The sequence below is a fragment of the Capricornis sumatraensis genome, chromosome 3, assembly GCF_032405125.1.
Source record: "Capricornis sumatraensis isolate serow.1 chromosome 3, serow.2, whole genome shotgun sequence".
Classification (NCBI taxonomy): Eukaryota; Metazoa; Chordata; class Mammalia; order Artiodactyla; family Bovidae; genus Capricornis; species Capricornis sumatraensis.
This window is the reverse complement of record NC_091071.1, coordinates 151063568-151082028: the sequence shown is the minus strand read 5'-3', so window position 1 is coordinate 151082028 and position 18461 is coordinate 151063568. Positions and strand designations below refer to the sequence as shown.

The 18461-nt window shown below is 38.2% G+C and overlaps 1 protein-coding gene across 1 annotated transcript in view; it reads left to right on the top strand.

Annotated features, from left to right (window-relative positions):
* The window catches only part of USP37 (ubiquitin specific peptidase 37), a 77211-nt gene that overhangs the window by 3265 nt on the left and 55485 nt on the right, over nucleotides 1-18461 (top strand). The window contains exons 2-6 of the mRNA XM_068968142.1: nucleotides 275-446; nucleotides 3609-3709; nucleotides 6248-6426; nucleotides 6746-6823; nucleotides 16602-16699. Coding sequence (XP_068824243.1) covers nucleotides 275-446; nucleotides 3609-3709; nucleotides 6248-6426; nucleotides 6746-6823; nucleotides 16602-16699 — 628 coding nt within the window. The remainder of the gene's footprint in view (nucleotides 1-274; nucleotides 447-3608; nucleotides 3710-6247; nucleotides 6427-6745; nucleotides 6824-16601; nucleotides 16700-18461) is intronic.

Below are 18461 nucleotides of genomic sequence, written 5' to 3'. Positions count from 1 at the left end.
CTGAAAATATGCAGTTCCTACCAAAAAAGTCAAGAGTGTTAGGATTACTCTGTAAAATTTTAATAGTGTTTGCCTCTCCTAGAAGTGAAATCTTTGATTTAAATGTATCAAGACATGGAAACTCTTTTTGATTGGGTAAAAAAAAAAAAACTAAATTAATATGGGAAAGAGTAAGAAATGTATCTTAGAACGTATAGTTTAGTATTCATTATACAACTTACTATGCTTCATTATAACTCATTTTTAATGATACTCTTACTTTTGTGTTGATCAGCTAAGTCATAACATTAAAAATGTGGTGCTTCGACCCAGTGGAGCAAAGCAAAGCCGCTTAATGTTAACTCTACAAGATAACAGCTTCTTGTCTATTGATAAAGTACCAAGTAAGGATGCAGAGGAAATGAGGTTGTTTCTAGATGCAGTCCATCAAAACAGGCTTAATGCAGGTAAGCACTAATCATCCGAGGGTCTAACATTAGTTATAAAAAATATTACTAGATTGTAGTCCAGTATCCCTCTTGAATATTGATGCAAAAATTTGAACACTTTATCCTTTCAACAGCACACTGAAAGGATTATACACCATGACCAAGTGGGATTTATTTCTGGAATGCAAGAATAGTTTAAAATATGGGAAAAATCTGGCAGTGTGATACATCAAATTTAACAGAATGATGGACAAAAACCACATGATCATCTTGATGCATTAAAAGCATTTGATAAAATTTAACTTTGTTTCATGATGGAAACATGGAAACAAAGTTGGAATTAAAGGAATCTATCTTACCTCAACATAATAAGTGCCTTATATGAAAAGCCAATAGCTCAGTGATGGAAAACTGAAAGGTTTTCCAAAATCAGAAACAAGGCAAGGATGACCCCTTTTACCCCTTCTATTCAACATAATACTGGAAGTCCTAGGCAGAGCACTTAGGCAAGAAAAAGAAGTGAAAAACATCCAAATTGAAAAGGAAGAAGTAAATTTGCGTTTGTTCTCAGATGACATGATTGTTTATGTAGAACACCCTAAGGATTCCACAAAAGAGTGTGTGTCTAAGGAAGGAGTAGGATTTAAATTACATTTGGGAAAACTTATCTTGTCATATAAATGTTATATAGTTGCTTTTTTATATGAAATTTTTTCTGAGGTTTTATTTTTCTATACAAACAGAAGGTACCGTAGAAATTCAAGTAGTGTGATCAGATTCCCCTACTTCCTCCAACCCCTTTCATGTAAAATGTTTTGATTTTAAAGAATACATATTTATAAGCATCTTTTTAGGAGTAATCTGTTGCTCAAAATGAGTTTTTCACTCATTTTTATTATTCTCCAGCTCTGTCATCATCAGTACTTTGTTATTACTGGTATTTTATAGTTAACAAACTGCTGAGTTTTTTTTTTTTAACAAATAGAACACATTAAAAGCGTTTAGAAAATAAAGATGTAGCAGTGCCTCCTTGCTTGTATTTAATAGCTATTTGATAAACTATTTTCTTGTTTAAAAAAAATTTTTTATGGTTATTTGCCATTTGGTTCATATTCATCATGTGTTCATGTTACCAAATCTGAATGAACCATGTCAGTTTTCTAAATACTGAATTTTAGAATTGAGTTGAGTGCCATTTAAAAGTTTTAGAATATGTTAGGGATTATGTCTACATTTCTGTTTTATTTTTATTTTCTGTTTATTTTATTATTTTCTGTTTATATTTTTGTTTTATTCCATATTAATTGAACCACTGTTTTAAAAATTGACATATATAAGAAAGTATGTCTCTGAATGCATTAGAGTGGAAAGCACAGCAGACTGGGGCCCAGATTTGAGTCTGAACAACATGGTGTAATGGAAAAACACACTTTGGACCTAAACAGATTTGGGTTTGAATCCTAGCCCTGCTTATATCCTGTGCAGTTTTGGGCAGTTCCTTTAATTAAAGAGTTTCAGTTTCCTCATCTCTAAAATGAATGTTTTCTTACCTTAATTTCAGTGCTTAATAAAAAATTAGAGTTCATTAATGTAAGTCATAACCCGTATTTGATAGGTACACAGTAAGTCATTACTGCTTTTAGAGTGACTAGCTGTGGACTTAACTTATTCTGTACTCTTGGTCAAGTTGTTTTAATCTTCTAAGTTGTCGTAACTGCCCCAAAGTGTAAGCTAATGAATATAAGAACACTTTGAAACATTTAAAGTATAATGTGTGGTGTTTGTAATCAATGGGAAAAAGACTAATGGTTGCTGAACAGTGTTGTCTATAAATAGGACAACTAGCTAACTATTTAAGAAGACAGTAAAACTGAGTCCTTATCTTACTCCTTCATCTAACTAGATTTTACACTGATCAAAGATTTCAGTGTTTAAAAAAAAGTGATAAAAGTATTATTAGAAGAGTAGAATGGATTTTAACATATTATGTGGATGGGAATGACCTTTCTGAGTATGACATAAAACCAGAATCAATAAAGGAAAAGGTTAATAACTTGGACTGTGTAAAAAATTTAAATGATCTCTGTGACAAGGAAAGAAGAAAAGATGAAAATATTAGTCACAGTGACAGAGTTAATATTACTAGTATATAAATACTGACTTTCCAAATCAGTAAGAAAAAGACAGTTCAGTAGAGAAATAGACATATAGGAAAACTCAGGAAGAAAAACAGGTGTCTCATAAATGTGAAAAAATTCTCAGCTTCACCAATAATTAAACAAATTCAAATTCTTATTATCACATTGGCAGTAGTGTGAGGGGAGGCAAGACACTCTAATATACTTGGTAGGAGCTTGGAGATTTTTGTTTTTTTTGAGGAATAGTGGTAATATCAATTTAGTTTAAAATTGTACATCCTTTACCCCAATAATTCTTATTCTAAGGAATTTTACCCTATGAAAATTGTTGCATTAGTGCAAGAAGATATGTAAAAGGATGTTTGGCATTATTTGCAGTGTTTATAAATTAAAACATTCCAGATGATCTTCAGTGGGAAATTAACAAAATTAAAATATAGACTACTGGGTGGTTTTTTTGGCCACCTGCAGCTTATGAGATCTTGAGTTCCCCAGCCAGGGCCACTGGCAATGGAAGCGCGGAGTCCTAACCACTGAATTGCCAGGAAATTCCCTTGAAATACTTTTTAAAGTATATAAAAATCCATATTTATACATTACCGTGCATGTCCTTTAAACTAGCATTGATTTCTTTAGAGAAGAAGCCACTTATTCTGTTCGCTGAACTTAGAAAGTTTTGGGGTATGCATTATTAGAAATATGTCTGTCACTGGTTCTGACACGTGCTTAGCATCCAGTGTGCAAAGTTAGTTCACTGACTGACTTTGCTATAGTGTTAATTACCAAATGTTTATACAGGAGAATCTCTAGCATTCAAAAATTTATCCTTCTACTACATATTTCCAGGTTTTTGCATTGTTACTTAATTTTTTGCTTGATCCTAGCTCTAAATTGTTACTGTACATATCGGAATTATTTTCTGTCAGATAAGCACTTAGATTTGTTTTATTTTTCCTGTTTCTGTTTCCTTAGTATTAAATAATAATAATGACAAATCTCTTAGTTAAAGTAATTGATTGGATTTTTTTTTTCCCCCCACCAGCCATGAAACCTTCTCAGGGTTCTGGTAGTTTTGGAGCTATTCTGGGCAGCAGGACCTCACAGAAGGAAACCAACAGGCAGCTTTCTTACTCGGACAATCAGGTATGTTCATTTGAATCTTTCTAGCTTTTTTTTAAAAGATGATAATCTTAGACATTCTATAAGGTAGTTGCAGGAAGTAGAATTTAGATTGTAATGTCTAATAATTCTGGCATTATCACAAGGATACTTTACACATACCTGAAATTTATCACAGTGTAGTTTTTGAAAACATAGCTTTGAAGTTAGATGTGGGTTTGAGATTTGATGCTGCCTCTTACTAGTTGTAGGCCATTGGAGAAGCTCCTCCTTAGGTATCTCAAGCCTTAGTACCCATCTGTAAAATTGAGACAGCAAAAATACTTTAAGCGTTGCTGTGAAATAATGCGTATTATAAAAATGCTTAGCCCCCAATACCATGTACTAACAACCCTGTAAATATTTGCTGTTGCTATTTCTTTGATACTTTTCTGAGTCTGTTCTACATTATGAACTTTACCTATACTATACGATATTAGACTGATTTGTTAGGTCTTCTATTTGCTTTTTAATAATTTTTCTTTCATAAATATTCAGCCAGTCCTGAGACTTACTTTGCCCTATTGCACCTTAGCAGTGCTTTGTCTCTTAATTTGTCTTACAAAGGTAAACCAGGTGTATAGAGAAACTTTGAAACTCTCCTGTAAGTAATGAATTCTGTTTGACTGTGTGGAGATGGGTTGATTACTTAAAGCACTAAGCAGTCAGTGAATAAGGTTTCTTTTTGTTAGTTTGTTTTTACAAGTTGAGTGTTGTGTTTTTTTTAACATTTTTATTGAGGCATGATTGATATCCAGTAAATTGCACATATTTAAAGTGTGCGGTTTGATATGTTTTGATTTATGTACGTACCTGCAAAATCATTACCATAATCAAACTAGTGAACATAGCCATAGCCCTTGAAAGCTTCTTCATCGCATTTTGTAATCCTTCTCTCCAGCTCCCTGTCTGGCCCCTATCCCTAAGCCATGAGTGAATTGCCCTCTGTCACTCTAGATTACTTTGCATTTTCTAGAGTTTTATATAAGTGGAATCAGTGTATAATTTTTTGTTTGGGTTTTTTACTCATAATTACTTTGAGGTTCATCCATTTACAGGTAGAAATTTAAAGTGTTAGAATATTTAAACTGTAAGTGTTAATATATCTAGTAGAGGCAAATATTTATACTTCTACAAATAATGATTTCTATTAATAGTGGGATTATAAAATCAATTTTGTGTGTTGTGACTACCATTAAATAAAATAGAATAGAAAATAATAGAGAACATATTCTACACAGTAAGGATAAGTACTGGTTTTCGAAATTTTCAGTTTTATTTGTATGTATGTATAATAGGTTGTGATGTAGAATATTTCTCACTGTGGGGTCATGGTCAAAAAAGGTTGAAAAATATGCAAAACAGTATGCATATAGCATGCTACCATTTATGTAACTAGAAAAATAAAATACTGATTTTCATTTCCTTAAAAATGTAGAATACTTACAAGGTGTGTAGGAGGATGGGAAGTAGAACTGAGTGAATGACATTGGGGTGATAAAAGAGACTTCTCAGTATATGGCTTTTATAATAGTGTTTTGGTTTTTTTTTTTTAATCTTGAGAATCAATTATCCATTTGAAAATCAACTTTTTAAATCATCCAGATATCCTCAGATTCTTTTTTTTTTATTCTAAGATTGTAATTCTGTGGAAAGTAATTAGAAGTCTTCCATAGAGTTAAAGTATGTATTCTCTCGGAATATTTTTGCTGTGTTTTGGGGTAGACTCTGATTCATCTTCTGCCAGTAGGTTCTGTCTCACCTTCAATCTCCCCATCATTTTATGTATTTGTTTCATTTCTCCATACTAGAACCCCCTCAAAAATCATATGCTGTACATGTGACTTGGCTTTTAAATTGTGGCAACTAAATGTCATTGTTGCTCCTTTTTCTCACATTTATGTCACTTTGCTGTAATGTGCTGTGCTTAGTCACTCAATTGTGTCCAGCTCTTTGTGACTCCATGGACTGTAGCCCTCCAGGCTCCTCTGTATATGGGGATTCTCCAGGCAAGAATACTGGAGTGGGTTGCCATGTACTTCTACAAGGGATCTTCCTAACCCAGGGATTGAACCCAGGTCTCCCATATTGCAGGCAGATTCTTTACCAGCTGAGCCACCAGGGAAGCTCACTTTAAATTAGTCATAATTGGATTTTCTTTCTTACAGATCTACTTTCATGTGGCTCTTACGTCTGTGAGGTTATTTTCTTTTTTTTAAATCAGTAATTCAGAGCAAATTCTTTTCTGCTTCCAGGTATGCTGTGGAATTTCTAAGCTTACAAGAGTAATATACGAAAATACATGTCAAGCTCAATATCTGACACTGATTAGAATCACCTAATGTTCTTTAAAAAAAGAAGTATTGATGATTGGACCTTACCCCCAGATCAGATAGGCTAGAATCTCTGGAGATGGGTCTCCAATTGTGGATATTTTTTAAAAGTTCCGTATATGAGGATCACTGGTCTAAACATATGCCAATTAATGTGAAAAATTAGCTATGTTAAACTTTATTCTTATAGGTCTCTTCAAAAAGAGGAAGTTTGGAAACTAAAGATGATACTCCGTTTCGAAAAGTTCTTGGTAATCCAAGTAGAGGATCAATTAAGGCTGCAGCAGGAAATGGAGTAACTCCTACCCGGACAATTCCCCCTTTGACATCTACATCCACACCTCTTAGATCAGGGTTATTAGAAAATAGGTATGAAAGATTTTTTTTTCTTTCTTAGTCATTAGCTCTGCCTATTTAGAAATGTCTTTTAAGCCTTTTAGAAAGTCCAGTAACTTGGGGAAAAGGAGGAGACTTCTAGTTAAAAGAACAACTTGTAAAGTGCATTTTTTGGAGATAATATTTGTCTTTTGTGATTTATGTTAGTGACATGTATAGAGCTTGCAGATACACAGTGTATTTAAATGTGGTGTATAGAGTTAGATAGCAGTAGTCACAGTTCTTGTTCTTGAGTATGTTGGTTTATGCTTTTTAGTAATGTGAAATAACCGTTTTTCTCTGTTCTCTGTAGGACTGAAAAGAGAAAAAGAATGCTGTCATCTGGCTCAGAGTTGAATGAAGATTACCCTAAGGAAAATGATTCATCATCGTAAGTTACTTTAAGAACTTTTATAACATTTGATCAGTATTTCTTCCATTACTAATTACAACCACTAGAGAAAATTGGGATGGTCTTCAGTTTATGGGAATCTCAGAGACAGAACAGGATTTAGAGTATTTTGGTAACAGTACACTGTAGGCTCAATAGAGAGAGGATTTGGCCTTTAGTATTGCTTTGCTCGTTTTAGTGCACTTCTCCCATCTTGGCTTTATTTGTTTGCAACAGTTATAATAAGGATAGAGCTGAAGAACTCTATATAAGTGTTTTTTGTTTGCTGCTCTTTTAGTATGAATGCCCCTCCTTCCTTCTTTCCTTTACCTGTAAAAAAAAAAGAAGTACAGTTTTTACCTTATTCATGTGAAAAGTTACCTTAGGGGTAAAAGGGTATTAAAACCAGCATAGGTTCTAGGCAAGGAGCATCAGTCCTTTAGAGCTACTTCTGGGGTTGAACAAAAGAGCATACCTGCAGTAGGACAGTCCCTAGCTCACAATCCTCTTCCTCCTAATGGGAGACTTGTGGATTTTGTCTGTCTTCTGAGAGAGAAAACTTATTACTTAGTTGCCAGTGAATACCTTAACAGAAGTCAGTTGGTAGTCAGTTAACTGGTGTTGAAGGCCAAAGGGTCACCAGAAAGAAGTTGGGAAAAAAGCTAAAGAAACTTTTATAGTTTGAGTTCTTGATTCTATTGCTATAACAGATACAAAAATCTAGGTAGCTGATAAGACTGGTGTGTTCTCTTAAACTACAATCACCATAGTCTCAGGTTCCTTTGTCTTCTATCTGCCATTCTTAATAAGTATCTTCCCTTTTATGAACCAAGATAGCTTCAGCCTCCACTCTCATATCTGTATTCCTACTGGGAAGGAGGAAAGGAGCAAAGGGAGGGCATACAGCTTTTGTGTAGGCTGAAAATTGTATACATAACTTTTATGCATATTACATTGGCCAAAACTTGGTCATGTGGTTATATCACGTTAGGAGATCTGGGAAGTATGCCTAGCCCAAATTCTACTGTTACAACAAAGGAGTACAGTGGTTATTTGGGGACAACAGTCTCCCATAGTTTACCCTTCTAGCTAAAGATTTACCTTTGTTAATCATTCTTCCCATATGCAGAGTACCCCTACCTTCACCCTGATGGAGACAGCCTCTAAATCTCATTTAGTCATTATATCCAGCTCAGAGTCCAGGGTTATCTCTGGGTTATGTGCAGTTCTTTCCATAAGGTCTAGGTGTGCCTTGGACCATACACCTCATGGTCTTGTTCACTTCAGTTCAGTTGCTCATTTGTGTCTGACTCCTTGCAACCCTCTTGCCTGTAGCACACCCGGCTTGCCTGTCCATCACCAACTCCTGGAGCTTGCTCAAACTCATGTCCATCAAGTCAGTGATCCCATCCAACCATCTCATCCTCTGTCGTCTCTTTCTCCTGCCTTCAATCTTTCCCAGCATCAGGGACTTTGGCAATGAGTCAGTTCTTTCATATCAGGTGGCCATAGTATTGGAGCTTCAGGTTCAGCATCAGTCCTTCCAATGAATATTCAGGATTGATTTCTTTTAGGATTGACTGGTTTGATCTTCTTGCCATCCAAGGGTCTCTCAAGAGTCTTCTCCAACACCACAGTTCAGAAGCATTAATTCCTCTGTGCTCAGCTTTCTTTATGGTCCAGCTCTCACATCCATACATGACTACTGGAAAAACTAGCTTTGACTATAGGAACCTTTGTTGGCAAAGTGGTGTTGTACCTAAAAACTAAAAAGCAAGTTAATCTGCATTCCTCACTCCTGTCTCCACACATATAGCATTTATTATACATTGCTGGAGTAAGCACAGGATAACCACAGTAAAAATTCCCATTTAGAAAAGACAAGGATTGGGAACTGAGGAGTCACTGGTCTATAGTAGAGAGAAAATCTTGTTAGGCAGAAATTGTGAAGACAATGAAAGCAGTGGAATAAGTTCTTAATTAACCCCTGTAACAGTCTCTGTCCGATCTTCTGGGAGGAGCCCTTGCTCATTGTACTTCATATGACTCTTGGCTTTGCCCTTTAACAGATTCCCTTTGTCTGTTATCTTTCAAGGCCATAGCTGAAGGGGGTTTTGAAGACTGTGTTCTTTGGAGCCATGCAGCTTTGTGGCCTAGTTGATGCTGATGTAGTCCTGGAAGTTGAGAAAAGTCTAGAAATGTAAAAGTTTTAGAAGTTTTTTTAAAGGTAGAACATGCAGGGTTTTATAGGCTTGAGAAAGAATTAAGGCCAGTATTTTTGTTATTATTTTGATTCTTTTAAATTTTGGAATAATTTTAGATTTACAGAAAAGTTGCAAAGATAATATTGAGATGTACCTGTATACCCCTCATCCAGTTTTCCCTAATATTAACATCAGTTTTTCACAAACTACTTCTCCAGTTACCGCTTAGCATTGCCTTAGTTTGAGAATCAGAAGCAATTGGATTTTTTTAGTACCACATGCCCTCCACTTACCACACAATTTTAATTCTAGGACATTGGCACAAAGAGAGAGATTCATTTTCAACCTTGATTGCAAACCTGCTAGTTCTAACCCAGATTTATCTGTCTTGAATAGAACCTTGCTGAGAGCAGTAAAAAGTGCTAACACAGACCAGTGTTCTTAATTGTCTCAGTCTTTTCCTTTGAGTTCTGCCTCCTAAAACATTACAGATAACAGTTCTGTGACTATTTTGTTGAGATATAACAGTGCTCACCAGCTTTCCAGTCAGTAATATCTGTGTTTTTACCCTCTGTCTTACTACTGAGCTAGTTCTTCCCAGAACAGGGATCAAACTCATGTGACCTGCATTGGCAGGCTGATTCTCTACCACAAGACCACCAGGAAAGCCCCACCATCTTATTACAGGTTCTTCACATTGATGCTTTTCAATTTCTGGGTGAGAATATTTAAAAAGGAGGATTAGTGGGATGAGGTGTGGCTCTTTTTGTCCTTACTGCTACAAATAGCCTTGAGGCTGTAACTGATATTATCTACTTATAGGATCCATTCTGGATTTTCTGCATTTTTCATTAACACTCTGATAGTGTTGATGACTTTTCTGGTGGTATGACTGAGATCTTCTTCCCTGGGGGATCTGAGCCAGTGGTCACTGTGCACTTGTCGGGCTGTGGTTGCTGCAATTATCCATGCAGAGTTAAAACTGAGCTTGAAAGCACCAAGAGATTCCCTGGTGAATTTCCTTTTATACCAGACATATTCTTCTTGCCCTTATCATGTAGCAGCTACCCTGCCCTCTTATAATAATTTAAGTCAGTTACAGTATGGTAACTCCTTTCCTTGCCTGTTGCTCTGCCAGCATCAGTTCAGTTCAGTTCAGTTCAGTCGCTCAGTCGTGTCCAACTCTTTGCGACACCATGACTCGCAGCGTGCCAGGCCTCCCTGTCCATCACCATCTCCCGGAGTTCACTCAGATTCACGTCCATTGAGTCCGTGATGCCATCCAGCCATCTCATCCTCTGTTGTCCCCTTCTCCTCCTGCCCCCAATCCCTCCCAGCATCAGAGTCCTTTCCAGTGAGTCAGCTCTTCGCATGAGGTGGCCAAAGTACTGGAGCTTCAGCTTTAGCATCATTCCTTCCAAAGAAATCCCAGGGTTGATCTCCTTCAGAATGGACTGATTGGATCTCCTTGCAGTCCAAGGGACTCTGAAGAGTCTTCTCCAACACCACAGTTCAAACGCATCAATTCTTCGGCGCTCAGCCTTCTTCACAGTCCAACTCTCATATCCATACATGACCACAGGAAAAACCATAGCCTTGACTAGACGGGCCTTAGTCGGCAAAGTAATGTCTCTGCTTTTGAATATACTATCTAGGTTGGTCATAACTTTTCTTCCAAGGAGTAAGCGTCTTTTAATTTCATGGCTGCAGTCACCATCTGCAGTGATTTTGGAGCCCCAGATAATAAAGTCTGACACTGTTTCCAGTTTCCCCATCTGATTCCCATGAAGTGATGGGACCGGATGCCATGATGTTCGTTTTCTGAATGTTGAGCTTTAAGCCAACTTTTTCACTCTCCTCTTTCACTTTCATCAAGAGGCTTTTTAGCTCCTCTTCAGTTTCTGCCATAAGGGTGGTGTCATCTGCATATCTGAGGTTATTGATATTTTTCCCAGCAATCTTGATTCCAGCTCGTGCTTCTTCCAGCCCAGCGTTTCTCATGATGTACTCTGCATATAAGTTAAATAAACAGGGTGACAATATACAGCCTTGACGCACTCCTTTTCCTATTTGGAACCAGTCTGATGTTCCATGTCCAGTTCTAACTGTTGCTTCCTGACCTGCATACAGGTGTCTCAGGAGGCAGATTAGGTGATCTGGTATTCCCATCTCTTTCAGAATTTTCCACAGTTTCTTGTGATCCACACAGTCAAAGGCTTTGGCATAGTCAATCAAGCAGAAATAGATGTTTTTCTGGAACTCTCTTGCTTTTTCGATGATCCAGCGGATGTTGGCAATTTGATCTCTGGTTCCTCTGCCTTTTCTAAAACCAGCTTGAACATCAGGGGAGTTCATGGTTCACGTATTGCTGAAGCCTGGCTTGGAGATTTTTGAGCATTACTAGCGTGTGAGATCAGAAGCCCAAAATGAGTAGCAGCCATCGCTTTAGATTAAATGGGATTCTTCTTGTCCTCTCTTGTGAAAAATTTCCTCCTCTGGAAACCAGAACTGCTAGATCCACAAAATCTAAATTGAAGAAACAAGAAGCACAAATTCTCCAAGTGTGTTATTAAGACTGATAGTGGAGGCATTCCTACTTCTTGGTTTCCAGACCCATGTATTCTCTATAAATGTAATGGCCTGTTGGTTTGTGTTATATATTGTATCTTGAAGGGCACCCAGTTCCTAACGAGATCATCTCTAATCTGCACCTTTAAAGGCTGTGGCCATCAGCTTTGAGGTAAATATGATCTACGATAGGACCAGTGGATCCTTTGGTCCATATGCCCTTATTGTATATACCTCCTTTTCTTTTGTGTAAAGTGGATTCCTCATTCCACAATGATGTTATGTAAGATTTCATGTTAATAAATCATATACTCTTATAAAGCCCTCAGATAGCAGTGTAGCCAAGGCACTGTGGGCAGGAAAGGTAAAAGCAAACCTTAAATAATATGCCAGTCCCAGCCAGAATTAATTGCTACCCTTTCTGGGATGGAAGGAGTCTAATATAATCAACTTAACACCAAATGTCTGTTTGGTTTCCTTCAGTTCAGTTTGGTCGCTCAGTCATGTCCGACTCTTTGCAACCCCATGACTCGCAGCGTGCCAGGCCTCCCTGTCCATCACCAACTCCCGGAGTTCACTCAGATTCACGTCCATCAAGTCAGTGATGCCATCCAGCCATCTCATCCTCTGTTGTCCCCTTCTCCTCCTGCCCCCAATCCCTCCCAGCATCAGAGTCTTTTCCAGTGAGTCAACTCTTCGCATGAGGTGGCCAAAGTACTGGAGCTTCAGCTTTAGCATCATTCCTTCCAAAGAAATCCCAGGGTTGATCTCCTTCAGAATGGACTGATTGGATCTCCTTGCAGTCCAAGGGACTCTCAAGAGTCTTCTCCAACACCACAGTTTAAAAGTATCAATTCTTTGGTGCTCAGCCTTCTTCACAGTCCAACTTTCACATCCATACATGACCACAGGAAAAACCATAGCCTTGGCTAGACGGACCTTAGTCGGCAAAGTAATGTCTCTGCTTTTGAATATACTATCTAGGTTGGTCATAACTTTTCTTCCAAGGAGTAAGCGTCTTTTAATTTCATGGCTGCAGTCACCATCTGCAGTGATTTTGGAGCCCCAGATAATAAAGTCTGACACTGTTTCCAGTTTCCCCATCTGATTCCCATGAAGTGATGGGACCGGATGCCATGATGTTCGTTTTCTGAATGTTGAGCTTTAAGCCAACTTTTTCACTCTCCTCTTTCACTTTCATCAAGAGGCTTTTTAGCTCCTCTTCAGTTTCTGCCATAAGGGTGGTGTCATCTGCATATCTGAGGTTATTGATATTTTTCCCGGCAATCTTGATTCCAGCTCGTGCTTCTTCCAGCCCAGCATTTCTCATGATGTACTCTTCATGTAAGTTAAATAAGCAGGGTGACAATACACAGCCTTGACGCACTCCTTTTCCTATTTGGAACCAGTCTGATGTTCCATGTCCAGTTCTAACTGTTGCTTCCTGACCTGCATACAGATTTCTCAAGAGGCAGATTAGGTGGTCTGGTATTCCCATCTCTCAGAATTTTCCACAGTTTCTTGTGATCCACACAGTCAAAGGCTTTGGCATAGTCAATAAAGCAGAAATAGATGTTTTTCTGGAACTCTCTTGCTTTTTTGATGATCCAGCAGATGTTGGCAATTTGATCTCTGGTTCCTCTGCCTTTTCTAAAACCAGCTTGAACTGGAAGTTCACGGTTCACGTATTACTGAAGCCTGGCTTGGAGAATTTTGAACATTACTTTACTAGCATGTGAGATGAGTGCAATTGTGCAATAGTTTGAGCATTCTTTGGCATTGCTTTTCTTTGGGATTGGAATGAAAGCTGACCTTTTCCAGTCCTGTAGCCACTGCTGAGTTTTCCAAATTTGCTGGCATATTGAGTGCAGCACTTTGACAGCATCATCTTTCAGGATTTGAAACAGCTCCACTGGAATTCCATCACCTCCACTAGCTTTGTTCATAGTGATGCTTTCTAAGGCCCACTTGACTTCACATTCCAGGATGTCTGGCTCTAGATGAGTGATCCTTAAGGGATAGTATTCATTCAAGGGCCAGGGATCAGCCTCTAGAGTAGCTGAGAAATTGGACATTGATCAGCATAAGTTGCTAAATCAGACTTACTAAAAGGGATCCCCTATTTTAGAGTGCACTTGGAGCTTTTACCTCTGCCACTGTGCCTATTACTCATGGGCCCTTTGTGGAAGTATTTGGATGGCTGAGTATAGAGATTGACTGGCATCCACTAGACAGGTTACATGGGTGATTGTTTAATGTCTCTTCAGTGAAGTTCTCTTGTGAGCATTAACATGTGAAACAGATCTTCACCCTTTGTTCATACTATGCATAAACCTCTTCCATAAATCATTTTCCCCTGATTTTCCAGGCTTACTCCTTCTAGGCCCCTGATCATCCATCTAGACTATTTACCACCATCCAAGGTTCCTCTGGCCCACGTTTCTCTCCATACGAAATGGACAGTGAGGTCCACTTCTCAAACTCTATGCATTGGAGGATTTCGTCTTAGTCCTGTGTTCCAGGGCAGTCCCTTAGTGGAGCTGCAATGCAGCAACGGTTCATTTTCAGCTTGTATCAGTGTACCGAGATGATCCATCCATGAATCAGGCACAGGTTTATTTCTTCTTCTGTCTGGTCACCAGAATGCTCATAGATCTGTTTTCATTATCTATTCTTGTTTACATGGATATACCACTCGCATTTTATGATGGATTACTGCTGTAGCTTCCTGATCTTACAACTTCATTGGTGTGAGAGCACCCAGCTCATGATGGCTTGCTCTGGTTGCATAGTTCCTTGATGACCCATAGTCTTTATGATTATTTACCCCATATCACTATATCAGTTATCTAGTGCTGTATAACAATATACTTAAAATAGTAACTGTTTATTATTGCTTATAAGTCAGTGGTCATTTAAGTGGTTCTGTTTATCTAGGCCTGTCTTGGCCAGTTGTGACTGGATTCTCTCATTTTCTCATACATGCATGGTCATTTGGTAAGTTGGCTCGGGATTAGCTGGTCCACAGTGGCATTCCTTGTATGACTGGCGATTGGCTGTCTAGTGGTTGGGGTGATGCAGGAGAGTAGCCATGTTTTCTTTTTTCACCTGGTAGGGTTACCCGGAAGTTAAGCACATGGCAGTGGTAGGGTTCCAAAAGAATGAGTGAAAATTTGCATGGTGCCTGTAGCCTTAGAATCAGGACTCAGGTACTGTTGTGTCTGTTAGATTCTTTTGGGAAAAGGAAATCACAAGGCCAGCCTTATTAAGGGATAGGGAAATAGATGGCATTTCATAATAGAGGGCTTGGATACAAGGAAGGAAATAATTTGGGATTTTTTTTAACAGCTTTATTGAGGTACAGTTTATACACCATAAAATTCACCTGTTTTAAATGTATAATTCTGTATTTTTGCTAAATTTTTTGAGTTGTGCAACCATCACCATAATCCAGTTTTAGAACATTGCTATAACACCAGTAAGGTCCATTGTGCAGTCTAACACATTTTTCAAACGCTGGAATTATATCCTCTTCTACTTTGTCCCAGCCCAGTTCACTACAGATGAAAAGTCTTGGTGGTATTACACTTTAGGATACCAAAGATTTTACCACCAGCCAATGGTATTTCTGCTACCATTGCCAAATAATTGATCCAGTTCCAGAATCTTGTCCTTAGAGTGTGCTTCCTAGACCTTTTCTAGCACTAACTGTTGTTCAAGTTTCTTAGAAACAAACCCTGAAATGGAGAGTAGTGTCCAGTGATTTAGTTAGGAATTATTCCCAGGGGATACCAGGAAGGGACTGGGAGAAGCAAGATACTGCAGTGCAGGAGAAAATGAGTGAGTGTGATCTCAGACAAAAATCTGATCTCTGATCAGAAAAATGCAGAGTTTAGGCTTCATCCTAATCCCAGAGAGAAATTCTGTTATATACATTTCACCTTAAAACTGTTCTAATCCAAGGCAGGGGAGCTTGACTTCTATCCTTGAGCACCTGACCTTACTTTTGACTCTGAGAGTGCAGGCAAAGGCTCTAGTAGCTTGAGGACAATCTTGTGAAGAGGAACCCTAGGTACTGGCTATCAAAAAAATTTAAAAACCAACCCAAATAGAAGAACTTGAAAAAGAATAGATACATGTATATGCATAACTAAATCACTTTGCAGTACACCTGAAAGTAACAAAGCATTGTTAACCACCTATAGTCTAATATTAAAGGAAAAAAAATTGGGAGGAAAAATCTTTAATTGGTGTGAAAGAGAGGATACAAAAATAAGACCAGAGGGAATCTGGGTGGAGCATCTACATTGTCTGCTTGTAGGCTTTATCCATGATGGATCTCCTAAAATAAGCTCTTTTAATCAAAGCATGAGCATGTTTCTCAATGGACCCTCTACTTAATATAGGTTCAGGTATTTGGGAATAATAGATCAGGGGAAAGGGGCTTAAGAAATTTTAACTTTATGTTCATGAACTTAAAGTAGTTTAGTCACTATGAATTGAAATGTTGTTGACATTTAGTGATAACAATTCAGTTACAAAGACTATAAGAACATTTTGGATTTTGCTTATTTTACTTTTTAGAGCTATTCATTATCAAGATCGAATGGTTTGCTTCTTTTATTTTCAATTTTTTTTATTATAATTTTTTCACTTTAGTTCTTAATTGATTCTTTTGGTCTTAGTAGCTGACTCATTTCATCTGGGCTTGCTTTTGGCAAAGAAAACCTATATATTCTTGCTGTCTCTGGTTTGACTTTTTTATAAAGGAACTGCTCCTTCATTTTTGCCTAATAACCAGGGTTTTGGATTGGATTGACTTTTGACTAGGTAATGAAAAGCTTGTTTTTATGATTCTCATTTACGTAAGGTTTTAACACCTTGTAGTGTAACTTCTAAGCATGTCAATTAATTCAGCAATTGAAATGTAAATTCTAATGACAACTATTTAAAATTAAGAATCATATCTTTATACATATATGTTTGAATTAAATTATTAACTATAGGAACAACAAGGCTATGACAGATCCCTCAAGAAAGTATTTAACCAGCAGTAGAGAGAAGCAACTGAGTTTGAAACAGTCAGAAGAGAATAGGACATCAGGTAAGTATTTGGTGTTTGCATAATATAGTTGTTTATGATATGATATATAGTATTAACTAGAAATAGAAATGTAAACTGGGGCATATTTCTCACATATTTAGGAACACTGTGTAAATTTTGTACTAGTTATTGGATGCGAATTTATATCCTGTTGTTGCTGTTTAGTCGATCAGTTGTGTTCAACTCTTTGTGACCCCATGGACTGTAGCCCACCAGGCTCCTCTGTCCATGGGATTTCCCAGGCAGAAATTCTGGAGTTGGTTACCGTTTCCTTCTCCAGGGGATCTTCCCAAACCAAGGATCAAACCCATGTCCCCTGCTTGGCAGGTGGATACTTTACCATTGAGCCACCTTGGAAGCCCTACCTAATTTGTATCCTGCTGCTGCTGCTGCTAAGTCGCTTCAGTCGTGTCCGACTCCATGCGACCCCATAGATGGCAGCCCACCAGGCTCCCCCATCCCTGGAATTCTCCAAGCAAGAACACTGGAGTGGGTTGCCATTTCCTTCTCCAATGCGCAAAAGTGAAGTCGCTCAGTCGTGTCCGACTCTCAGCAACCCAATGGACTGCAGCCTTCCAGGCTGCTCTGTCCATGGGATTTTCCAGGCAAGAGTACTGGAGTGGGGTGCCATTGCCTTCTCCAAATTTGTATCCTGGTACTTGGCTAAAATATTTTTTAAAATATTAGAACTATAAGGGGATTTTTATTTTGCTTACAAGGAATTTAAGCTTTACATCTCCCTATTCAACTACCTAGAATTAAGTTCTTTCATTGTCAAAGTACCTGGACCATGGAATGAATCCAAGGAGTTAAAGTTGTTGAAATTAAAACTTATCAGTGTTTCTGGTTATTAGAAGTTCCAGAAGATCTTGTAATTATCGCATAAAGAGTTGTATAAGCTCACCTTGTTTTTAACAAAAACTAAAAGATTGTCCCTGAATTTTTATTGCTGCTTCCTATACTTAGCATCACTCTGGTGCTCTGAACTTCTTAGAGACTCATGTATCTAGTATTGATTTGAATATTGTGTTTAACTTGAAATAGAAGAAAGCTAAAATACGGCATGATTTTGATAAATTGGGAGTTTGAGAGAATTCATTTCATCTGAACTCTAGAAACAGTCTCCTTTTAGGACTGCTGCTGCTGCTGCTGCTAAGTCATTTCAGTCATGTCCAACTCTGTGCAACCCCATAGACGGGAGCCCACTAGGCTCCCCCGTCCCTGGGATTCTCCAGCCAAGAATACTGGAGTGGGTTGCCATTTCCTTCTCCAATGCATGGAAGTGCAGTTGCTCAGTAGTGCCGAACTCTTAGCGACCCCATGGACTGCAGCCTACCAGGCTCCTCCGTCCATGGGATTTTCCAGGCAAAAGTACTGGAGTGGGTTGCCATTGCCTTCTCCGTCTAGGGGTTCAGACTTACATATAAATTGGACTCTGACAGAAAGAGAAAGCTCTAATATAATTCACACCTCTGAAGTAATAATTCATTATATAAATGCTGTTTTTTGGTTTTCAGCTTTTACAATCAACCTGTGGTTAGAAAGGACTTCCCTGGTAGCTCAGACAGTAAAGCATCTGCCTACAATGCAGGAGACCCAGGTTCAATCCCTGGGTCGGGAAGATCCTCTGGAGAAGGAAATGGCAACCCACTCCAGTACTCTTGCCTGGAAAATCCCATGGACGGAGGAGTGTGGTAGGCTACAGTCTATGGGGTCGCAAAGAGTTGGACACGACTGAGCAACATCTCTTTCACTTTCACTA